At 44.2% G+C, this 11,722-nt stretch overlaps 1 protein-coding gene across 2 annotated transcripts; it reads left to right on the forward strand.

Annotated features, from left to right (window-relative positions):
- Positions 1 to 6,417: 6,417 nt before the first annotated feature.
- LOC147612241 (uncharacterized) lies at positions 6,418 to 10,111 on the forward strand. 2 transcript variants are annotated; one of them, XR_015263681.1, is made up of 3 exons: positions 6,418 to 6,566; positions 6,726 to 7,663; positions 7,818 to 10,111. XR_015263681.1 is itself a non-coding variant. In XM_086784126.1 (2 exons), the coding sequence occupies exons 1-2, from the start codon at positions 6,451 to 6,453 to the stop codon at positions 7,108 to 7,110; spliced, it is 501 nt and encodes a 166-aa protein (XP_086640252.1). In that variant the 5' UTR covers positions 6,418 to 6,450; the 3' UTR covers positions 7,111 to 10,111. The 2 variants fall into 2 exon arrangements, 1 of the variants encoding a protein (XP_086640252.1); XM_086784126.1 differs by having other exon boundaries at positions 6,726 to 10,111.
- The last annotated feature ends 1,611 nt before the right edge of the window (positions 10,112 to 11,722 follow it).

Below are 11,722 nucleotides of genomic sequence, written 5' to 3' on the forward strand. Positions count from 1 at the left end.
GCTAGAGTTCTATTCAATGGAGGACAATGTTGTGGACCTCTTCAAGAAGTCTCTATCTTAGGCTTTGCTCCGGCGGCACTCCATCTCCCTGGGGTTGGTTCGACATCAAGGAGCTGAGAGGGGGTGTTAGGAGTCATCTCCTGTCAGTATGTTTACATCAAGGCCTCTGTTGTGGCCAAGAGACTCAGAGACATTGCCTTTGGGATTTCTCGAAGACTCAGTAGATTTGGTAATGGATTCTTTGCATCTTTGCTATGGATAGGGAATCGACCCGAATCATCACATGGGGCACTGTTGCTTGGGCCATAGAGACTGGAGTGGTCAGAGACTATGAGGAGCATGGGGGAGGGCTAGGCCTTCAGATCTCTCATCATTGTATTGCAGCTCGATTTAGGTGTTTTCTCATTTTTTTTCACTTTCTATATTTTTTCCTATTTTTACCAGGTGTGAGAGGCTGTCCTGTGGTTCATGGATTGATCCTGGTGATGGCCGACTAGTCTTGCTGCTCCCCGCTTCTGTGTGTTGCTGGCCGACTTCACACCTGTGCTGGCTGGCTGACCAGAAGCTGGCCGACTGGGAGTTCAGCAGGTCGGGTATCCTTTTGTGGTTGTCGGCTATCCTTGCTACTGGTCGACTGGATCATAGGGGCCATATAAAATGGCCTCTTGCCCCCACACCGTGGAAGCTTGGTTGCGTAGGTGTGAGGTGTGAGGTGGATCTGATGAAGCAGGAGGTGGAGGCCGGAGGTGACGGTGATAGAAAGGAGGTGGACTGGCACGTGGCCGGTGAGAGTTGTTGAAGCGTGAGGACATGGCTGGAAGGCGGTGACGGTGAAGGAGGAGCACTGGGAGATGGCAAAGGCATCACTGTGAGGAGGTGGAAGGTCATGATGGGGAGGTCGACCAGCAGAGATGTCGTGAGGTGGACCCGCAGTGATGTCGTGATGGTTGGCATCGCTTGCCCACCATGAGGTTGATTGCCGACAAGGCTCCATGTGCAGCAGAGCTGGAGGAGTTCAGCGCAGTGAGAGCCTCTACACGGTGGAGAAGGAGCACCGGGCGATGGCAAAGGCATTACCGTGAGGAGGTAGAAAGTTGTGATTTACTGTAGACAAAGTTCCACGTGTAGCTAGCTTTAACGCCGCTGGCTCTTTAGCCAGCTTTCAAGTCATGCAACACCAATTTACTAGCCTTGTGACATAATTGTAGGCTTTCATAGTGTGGAATTAAAACCCTAGTCGATAGCTATCAACGCCTAAGATGCGAAGAAGATTATCACTTACATCACATTATTTTAATTACGCTAATTAAACTTACCTAAATCTAAATTTCAAGCGCCATTGATAACCACCTACCTTCATAGTTGAACGATGCCTCCTACACCATAACTTCCTTCTCAGTATGATGTCAAAACTACTTTCCCTGAGGGTTAAATCCACCCCTTTTCCACACTTTCTAATTCTTTTGTTTGTGAGCTTCTCACTGCTTCCCTTTGCAAACAAGGAACCCTAATGTGGCTAAAACACACACAAATTAAACATAAAATCACACCAAAATATACACAAAGCACATAAACATCAAGCCAAACACTTACAAATAAAAAAAACAAATCCAAAGCAACCCAAAAGATCTATTCAACCTCACATAAAGACTTGCTGAGTGTCTACAACAAATCCATAGAAACCATGTGCTTGGTGGCTTGCTTAAAGCTTGCCTCAATACCGCAACAGCAGACACCCAAGCTCCAATACGTACTCTCTGTTTACTTCATGCAGGTGTCTCAGGTGGTCTCTTATTATTTGAGAACTTCACATAGAGTAGAAAATGTTGAGGAGAATGATATGAGAGGAGAGAGGAAGAGAGAGAGAGAGAAAGAAGGAGAAGAGAAGGAGATAGACTAGGAAGTAATCACTTGATGTATTTCATTGATATCAAAATGTTTACAATGGATTGGCCCTTTATGTATACAAGATTAGGTCACTATATATGGAGGTGTTTGTTAACATTTGACTGTTGCATTCTAGATAGAAAATAGAAATATGCCTCCTAGAATATTTCCTAGAATCATGCATAGAATAAAGTTAATTCAAACAGACACCTTGCATTAATTGCTAACATCCCCCCTTAAGGTAAGAGGTGGACATTTGAACATACTACAATCTAATGAGATGGTGCTTCGGAGGATCATCCCCCCCTGAAATAGACACCAGAGAGGAGCCCAACACCAAGGCACGAGAAGTGGTGTTTGTCGTGATGAGGAATGGGCTTGGTGAGGAAGGCCACCAAATTCTCTTGAGTAGAGACGTACTACATGGTGATGTACCCTTCTTCGACCACCTCCTTGAGTAGGTGGTATGCAATTTTCACGTGCTTGAGCTTATTGGAGACCTTGGGAGAATAGGCAAGAGAGATGGTAGATCGGTTCTCACAAAACATTGTGACGGGGGCTATCTCATATGTAAGTTGGAGCTCACAAAGAAGCTGGTGAAGCCAAAGAGCTTCACGAGTGGCGAGGGAAGCGGCAATGTACCATACTTCAGTCGTGGAAGAAGCCACCAATAGGTGTTGCTTGGTTTGCAAAGATATGGAACCACCAGCAAGCAAGCAGAGGTATCGAGAGAGACTCCGCATGTAGCGATCATGGCCTCCCCAATTTGCATCTGTAAAGGCCTCCATATTGAGAGAGCCTGTGTCTGCAAAATATTTTAGTTTATAGTCCTTTATGGCATGGAGATAGCGTCTACCCTTTGAGTGCTATCCCATGAACCTTGCCGCTTGCGAGGTTGATAGAGAGCTCGAGAGAGAATGTGGCCAGAGTAGCAAACATCCAACCGAGTACAAGTGATGCAATATCTAATCTGCCCAAGAAGATGATCATAGGGAAAGTCGTGCATGAAACTCCTATCAAGATGAGTGGTTCAATAGAATGGATTTTAAAATCCCTCTTTTACAAATTTTTTACATACGAAGTGTACCATTTATAGAGGGTATTCACAAGTTGAATAGAAAAAGGGTATATTTTATTCATGAAAAATCCATAGATAAGGGATTTTTAAAACAGGCCTTGAATGCATATCATACAGAGGGCTTACTTATAGTGAATCCCCTGAGGACTATGTTCACCTGGCCTTCAACCCTTGGTTGGCTTATAATAACCATGTCTACTTTCTCTTACAATTGCCTATTTGTTTGTTCTGTGTAGACCAGGGCTTCCCTCAGCAGCACGACCATTTCTTGTTTTGTCTCTTCAACCACCTTCTGGAGCCTTGCTAATTGTCTTTTCATTTTCTCCATCTGGCCCTCTTCTGTTCTTCTTCTTCTTAGGTCCTCTTGGAGTGGTGCCTTTTGATTTCTCAGTTTTTGGATTATGGCCTCCTTTTTCTTGACTTCCGCCTATAACATAGATATTTCCTTGGATCCATTTGTCATACACCTTCACAGATAATTGAGGCTCCCTTGTACCGACCTTGTGCCAATATTTTTTGGAAAAGTGGCCGGACTAGGTTTAGAGGGCTCTACTTGTGATTGCTTGAGGTGGATGGGCTCTATCACCATGATCCCCTTATGTTTGTGTCCCAGGTGTAGAGGTCATATGGCGGTTCTTTCCTTATTTATATGTAGACATTGATTTGAGGGGGCTTTCTACTACTACTGTTCCTTGAGCTTGTGCGAGAGGTTGGACTTCCCAATTTCGGTGGTCCTTCTTGAGTTCTCTGCTCCTCTTGTCTTTTACGCTCATCTTTCCAAGTTTCTTCCCCTTCTTCATTTCTCCAAACTCATATGCCCTCTTCCTTTTGGATGACATTTGTCCTAAGCTTCCCTCTTCTTGAGTCCTTGAAGGAGTCTCTTCCTTGTTTTCTATGCTCTTCTTCTTGCTTGCTTCCTCCTTCTTGCCCAGCTCCGCCCAGGTCTTGTCTGTGCTTTAAACAATGTTGTTATGTAGGGGACAATTTTCTTTCTAATGTTCAGGCAACTGACTTTTCCAATCCGATCCTTGATATTATTGTACACGATTTCCATCCAAGCCACTTTTGTTCATGATTTTGCTGCTTTCACTAGTTTGTATGCCTTTCTAGACATGCAATACAGCTTGTGGGTGAGATTGATCACCTCCACCATGAAGTGCAAACGCTTCTATCATTCCTCATCTAGCATCCCTATCATTTTAAATTTCTTTGCCTTGCCTTCTAGAGGGCCGAATTCCTTGACGAGGTCCTCATCCTCTGTTGCCTTGACTTCACCCTCACCATCTACATCCGACAGTAGAGGAGTGAACCAAGTACATTCGTATTGGAGACTTGAATGACATCTTCTAGTTTGATGTTTGTCAACATCCGATTTGAGGTGACCTCCCCTGTGGTGGTCAAGGTAATCGAATTAGTTTGCCAGCAGGAAGAGAACATGAAGTGGTGAGGTGAGAGTTTCTTACCAGCATTATTGATCCAAATTTGAATACTGCCCTCAAGGACGTATTCCGAGAAGCTTGTAAAACATGCAACATCTTAGGGTTTGGAAACGTCACAAGGTATGCCAAGGCATTGTTGTGTTCACTTCGCAGAACGTGCCCAAAGTAGCTTGCAATCTGTCCCCATCATGCCCACACAAGACCACACGGGCCCTGCCAGCCAAGAACTCTCGTGCCACGGCATACCCAAGGCCCCTAGTTCCCCCCATTATCATTACCCCAAGGGAAAGATGGGCCGACAAGATGCCTCTCCTAGAACATTTCATCATCTCAAGATTAACCACCAACAACTGGAAGGCATTTCCGTCAATGGCAGAAGATGGCTGTTACTTAACGTGCGACTGGCTTTTCTTAAGTTGGGCCTTTGTGGAGTTTGGAATATCATAGCACTTTTGCATATCCTCATAACATTCACTTAATGTTTGCATGCTCCTGCCATTTCCACCTATATCTGCCTTCAGATCTTCCTTATCCTTGTGTGCCTATGCGAGGGATTTCATTATCGCCTCGTTATCTGCGTTGAGCATTTGGACCTTTGCATCTATCATAGCCTATTTTTTCTGATGTTCTACCATCAAGTTTTTCTCCTGAGTGGTATGTTTTCCTTGTAGATCGACTATGTGTTTAGAATGTTCCTTCTATATGCCATGGATTAATTCCTTTGCATGATCCAACTATACTAGACTTGGAGCATCCTTTGCTTGATTATGTTTTCCCTACTACAATTGCTTAAGTTCTTCTTCCCACTTGTTGGCTACTGTGCAAACCTTGCCCATAAGTCATCGTTCTCTTTTTGAAATTGTTGTTTTCTATCTTGTTGCTTAGAGTGAAGTTGTATCTCTCAGATTCTCAAGGTCTCCACTGAGTCTGCTAGTTTATTTTCACAGTTTTGTACTCTACTACTAGTAAGTAGATGTATCCCCATGGCAAGCCCAATTTCAGTGAAAGTCTCCTCTTCTTATGGCCAAAAGTGTTTGCTTATATGCGAGAGGGAGATATCCTGCCTAGCCAAGTCACTCTGTACACACTTAAACCTATGAGTGAGCATCTACATGGCTATTTCCAAATGCATGTTTGTGACATTCAAGGGTTCTTTCTCTGTGAATAAAGAGGACGGAATTTTGGAACTTGTTGATTGCATAGTCACGATAGAAGGTGCCGATAAAGTAGAGATCCCTGACACCATGGGTGAAATTCGAGATCTAGTCATTGGATTTTGTAGAGATAAGCATGTTGGAAGTATGGAGGTTACTGATGTCGGCTCTCACTATGATTAGCATGCTAGTGTCAATATAAGATAAAATGAAAATGGCAGATGATGCAGTGGTACTAGCACGTTGCACTAGAGGAAGGAAAGGACGAAGATGTGGTGGCGATGCATGAAGTGCTCCAAGGTGATCAAGTGACAAAAAAAAATATTTCAATAATTAGGATGATAAATAATTATCAACACCATTGGTTAGGAGAGAAATGGGTGCGTGTTCCTCAAATTCTTTATAATTGAGTTATGTCAGAAGATTGTTGGTGTCAAAATCATTTCTTAGAAATCCATTTTGCTCAAGGACATTGCACAAAATGCAATAGAGTTATGAAGCAAATTGCTGCACTCAAAATCATTTCTCTCAAGAGAAATGCAGAAAAGAGAGGGGCCATTCAAGATTCCATAATAAAAGTCCGGAGACAAAGACAGCGTGCCAACCTTTCCCACACTAGACTATTACGTTTTCCCATAGTAGATTATTACGAATAGTAATTTATTAACAATCACTTCTGAGATTTCTATATCCCCTTTACGATTATTATGTTCCAAAGCGCGTGCGTGTGAAAGCGAAAGCACGTAGACGAGACACGGCCGGACCAAGCGACCGCGTCTGGGGTGCCAAATAGACGCGGATGCAGGCCAGACGCGGATGCAGAGGCCTCAAATTTGAAGGCCGACCCCAACCTTCAATTGCGAGGCCAAATTTTACTTTGACCTTAGCGAAGATGATGATGATGCAGGACAGGCAGCAGCTGGAGGAGGAGTGCAGCATGTGTGGCGATGTGGGCTTCCCGGAGGAGCTCTTTCGCTGCCACACGTGCCGTGCGAGAGTCCAGCACAGGTATATTATTTCTGCAGCATTTCTGAGTCCCACATATACTATTACCGTAATTGTAGTGTTTATATGCACGTTATTGCTTTCGAGTTATAGCCTGTGGTCGACTAGCAGGATCAGTTTTTAGATTTTTTTTGATGCGATTACGAGCTGCGCGGCCTTCAGGTATTGCAGCAGGTGGTATCTGAAGCTCTCACCCCAAGCTGCCAACTGGGCTTGCGAGTGGTGCTTGTCTGCGGCTGTTGATGCGGAGGACTCCAACTCTAAAAAGCTCGACATGCCAGGTACGCCCTGCAAAGGTACTGCACAGCTCCCACTTATTGGGGCTGATCATCCGAAAAGCAGTGAAAGAAGAAGGTGCGCCTTAGACCAGCTTCATGAATTCGCTGGAAGCAGCGCCGGGGCGATTTTGAAAAGAAGGCATAAAAGCTCCTCCAACTCCCCGCAATCTATAGCTGGCCAGCCGTGCCTTAACTCCTCCGTCACCAACACCACAGCCAGAGCCAGCGGCGCACGACGCTTCAGGAGTCTACAGTCCTTGTTGTTGTAGACGATATTGAATCTATAGCCCAGCTTATTGTAAATAATGAGCAGCATTATGTGGAATATATGCAAAAGATAAAAAAGTGGAATAGCTGGCCAGCTGAAGGTTGGATTCGGTTGTATTGCATTATAAGGTAGTTACAAATACTACTGCATTTCATGCCTCAGCTGACGTCGCTAGAAACGACGTCAGAGCAATTATTATTTACAGAAAACTGGGCGTTCCTTCCAGCGTTGCACTAAACACTCTATTCGCAGCAACGGTGTCGCACCAAACATGTGAATTAGAAACTATCCAAGAGACTTCATACGGCTCAGGGAAATGCGATCGAAATAGGCTCGGAGAAATGCGTCCCTTTCTGATGTACTTAGGAGACACCATGAGAGCCTCGACAATGGCTTCTTCATTAAGAGGCAAGCTCTGGAAGCGATGTTTGCGCCTTCTGTGCAAACCCCCCGCCTCTTATAGATGGGTGCTCTCTTTCGCTCGAGTTCCTGTTCCATCGAGGCATTGCCTTTCAGATTAGTTGATTCTCACAATGTGCACGCATATGTGGGAGGTATTTTACAGATTCATTCTAAAAATCTTTTTTTTTCCATAATGTCTTATTCCATTCCTTTCCCATGCCCGAAAATTGAGAACAATGGGATGGAATCTGCCCTGATGGTCTATAGATCTAAGGGGTTCTCAGTTGGTTGGTACTCGTCATGCAGGAAAGCCATGATGAGCAGTGGTTGGGAATAATAGGAGACCACATGAGACACCTGAAAGCTGAGAACAATGGGATGCAATATGCCACGGTGGTCAAGAGATCTAAAGGGTTCTGAGTTGGTACTTGTCATGCAGGAAAGCCATGATGAGAAGTGGTTGGGTATAATATGTTAGCAATTAATGCAATGTGACCATTTGAATTACCTTTATTCCATGCATGATTCTAGGAAGCATATCTCTATTTTCTATCTAGAATGCAATAGTCACTTGTTAACGGTCAGCTGCTTATGCTTCATTTGGTGAAGCACATGTGCTTAAATGTGGCCAAGCCGATAGTGCCACAATAGTGCTTCTTCTTCTGCAGGGGTATTGATGGTTGTAGAGAGGGCTCTTTGTTGATGAGGATGTAGTGCCAAGAGGGTAAAGCTTAGCATCTTTGGGGCACACCAAAGTAATCTTCTTGCCATGAGTATCTATGGCTTGAATATGACAGCCATCTTTTAGAAATTTGAACTCACGACCTTCATCTTTTTTTTTCCATAATGTCTTATTCCATTCCTTTCCCATGCCCGAAAGTTGCGAACAATGGGATGGAATATGCCATGAGGGTCTATAGATCTAAGGGGTTCTCAGTTGGTTGGTACTCGTCATGCAAGAAAGCCATGATGAGCAATGGTTGGGAATAATAGGAGACCACCTATGATGAGCAGTGGTTGGGAATAATAGGAGACCACCTGAGACACCTGAAAGCTGAGAACAATGGGATGCGGCGGTCAACAAATCTAAAGGGTTCTGAGTTGGTACTTGTCATGCAGGAAAGCCATGATGAGCAGTGGTTGGGTATAATGTGTTAGCAATTAATGCAAGGTGACCATTTGAATTACCTTTATTCCATGCATGATTCTAGGAAATATTCTAGGAAGCATATCTCTATTTTCTATCTAGAATGCAACAGTCACTTGTTAACGGTCACCTGCATATATAGTGACCTAATCTTGTATAAAGGGCCAATCCGTTGTAAATGTTTCATATGAATGAAAAACATCAAGTGATTGCTTGCTAGTCTATCTCCTTCTCTCTCTCTCTCTCTCTCTCTCTCTCTCTCTCTCTCCTCTCATATCATTCTCCTCACCATTTTCTACTTTATGTAAGGTTCTCACATGGTATCAGAGCTTTGAGAACTCCATAGACTTTCCATAAGCTTTCTACATCTTCAGGTCTTACTTTCTTAGCTTCAAACTTCACTACCTTCTTGTTCTAAGGTCTTTCTCCTTCAACTAGAGGTCATGGAGGTAGTCTCTTCTTACGCTGTAACAACCAAGCCAAGGTTGTTCTCCATTGACAAGCTCAATGGTAACAACAACCTCGTATAGAAGCTACGAATGAAGCTATACCTCAAACAACTGAATCTATGGAAGTATGTCAAGGGTCATGGTAAACCCAATGAAGAACAAATCGAAGCTCTCAATTTGTGGAAACAACAAGATATCACAATGCAGATGGAGATCATCCTTCACTGCGGAGATCGACAAGTACAAATGGTGAGAAGCCTCAAATCTTCACATGAAATATGGAAATTTTTCAAAGATTGTTATCTACACACTGACTTGATCTATCAAGTGTCTCTTGTGAGAAGGCTTGTCAATTTTAACATGCAAGAAGCAACAACCAAGTTCCTAGATTCTAATTGGTAGGGTCTTCTAGATGAAACCCTTCTCTCTAGTCTTGAAGTCCCAGAGACTCTCCAATCAATGTTCTTCCTTGCCTTACTATCAACATGGAGAGTATTCACCACAATGCATGCTTCAACAAAACGGAGCCCAACCTCCAAAGCTTGGTGGCCAAAATTCAACAAGAGAAGGCCTTACGGGATTAAACATCCCACTCCAACACCAAAACAGTGGCTTTAGCCACTTCTCTCAATGCTCACAAGCATGGTCATCACAAAAGTGGTTCTCATCGGCCTCATCACTTGAATCCAAAGGGGGGACACCACAAGCATTCTCATGCTAAACATTCCCCATACTCCAATGTGCAATGCACATACTGCCACCACCATGGGCATGAAGAAAAGGAGTGCCGCACCAAGCAAAGGGCTCTCTCCCATAACAATCATCACAACAATCACAAATGGCCATTTGGTAGAGCTCATTTCACCGAGGTTCAAGTAGGTAATCAAAGTACTTCTCCTACTTTCTATAATCCTCTTACTTCTCATGATTATGACCTTCAATCTCTCTTGGCTATCTAATTTCACTCCTCACCACAAACCCTTAGATGTTTGTCTAGGAAATGATAGCTTATAGCAGCAAGCTAACGGCCATGGTGAAGTTGTCCTCACACTCCCTAATGGCAAAACTACCGTATTTAAGAGGGTTTATTATGTCCCAGGCCTAAAGAAAAACCTCATTTCTATTAGTGAGCTTGCCGATCAAGGTCTTGAGTTCAAATTTCTAAAAAATGGATATCATATTCAAGCCATAGATACTCATGGCAAGAAGATTACTTTGGTGTGCCCCAAAGATGCTAAGCTTTACCCTCTTGGCACTACATCCTCATCAACAAAGAGCCCTCTCTACAACCATCAACACCCCTGTAGAAGAAGAAGCACTATTGTGGCACTATCGGCTTGGCCACATTTAAGCACATGTACTTCACCAAATGAAGCATAAGCAGTTTGTTCTTGCGCTTCCCAAGGAAATCACATTTTCCTTTCCCAAAATCAACTTCATGGACTTCTGAGCCTCTTGCATTGATTCACACGGATTTGTGTGGTCCTATGCAAACCACCTCGCTCACAGGCAATAAATACATGCTTTTATTCATTAATGATTTTACAAGGTACACATGCTTATTTTCTCTCTGAAAAATCATCTATTTTCAACAAAATTACATATTTTTAAGAACAGGTGGAGAACCAGCATGACAGAAAGATAAATATACTAAGGTCCGACAATGGTGGAGAATACATTTCCAATGCTCTCAAGGAGCATTACCTTGGACATGGCATCTGCCATGAATTCACAATTCCGGATCATCCACAACAAAATGGAGTGGCAAAAAGAAAGAATCGCACCCTTGTGGATGCTGCTTGCTCTATGCTTATTGTGGCACGTCTCTCTCATGCTTATTGGGAGGAGGCCACCGCCACCGCGTGCTATCTCCAAAATCGATGTGCTACCTCAACTTTTCATGGGAGCACCCTTACTCTCTTAGGTATGGTCATCCTCGAAATCTCGCTCATCTTCCAATTTTTGGAGCACTTGCATATCCGCTCACAGTTGGTCCTCGAGCCAAGCTCACTGTTGCCAAGGTGTCTAAAGCAATCTTTGTGGGCTGCTATGGTGATTGGTTTGGTCACAAAGCATACCGCCTTCATCATCTCGAGAGTCGCCACTTCTCCTTTAGGCGCTCCATAATCTTCAATGAAGACGCTCTCACGGGCCTGGCTTCTCGTCACTTCAAAGCCTTGGAGTCCTCCTTATCTACCACGATCTAACTCTACACATTTGCAGTTGCCGCCTCTCCTACCCACACCAACTCACCCAACAAAATCAACTCCCACCCAACCCATCAACCTTTATAAGGTTTCTTACTCAACTTCCCCAAGCGACGTGTCCCACTTCACAATTAGCATCCTTGAAACCTCATCGCCAAGCATGGCTACCACCCACCATCATGGATTACCCCTCGCCATGCAACGTGGCACGTGAGCCACCATCTCTAGTGTGCAGGCCACCATGCGCACTCATCCTTACCTCCTGTGAGGAGCTTCACAGTGATGCGCCCACTTCTGCTCCTCCCCGCAATGCAACCAGCCATGTGTCACCTCTTCCATTGCATGGAGACCGACTTGCGCCAGTCCGAGTTTGCTCTACTAGCTCCAATGGCCACTGCCCCTTCTCCA

This window comes from Cibotium barometz, chromosome 46 (assembly GCF_041138505.1).
Source record: "Cibotium barometz isolate CiBa-2024 chromosome 46, ASM4113850v1, whole genome shotgun sequence".
NCBI lineage: Eukaryota > Viridiplantae > Streptophyta > Polypodiopsida > Cyatheales > Cibotiaceae > Cibotium > Cibotium barometz.

Excerpts from the sequence above, each read along its gene's own strand:
- LOC147612241 (XM_086784126.1), top strand. The coding sequence starts at position 6,451 with ATGATGATGATGCAGGACAGGCAGCAGCTGGAGGAGGAGTGCAGCATG. Across the intron at positions 6,567-6,725 it reads CGTGCGAGAGTCCAGCACAG|GTATTGCAGCAGGTGGTATC; the intron begins GTATATTATTTC and ends CGCGGCCTTCAG.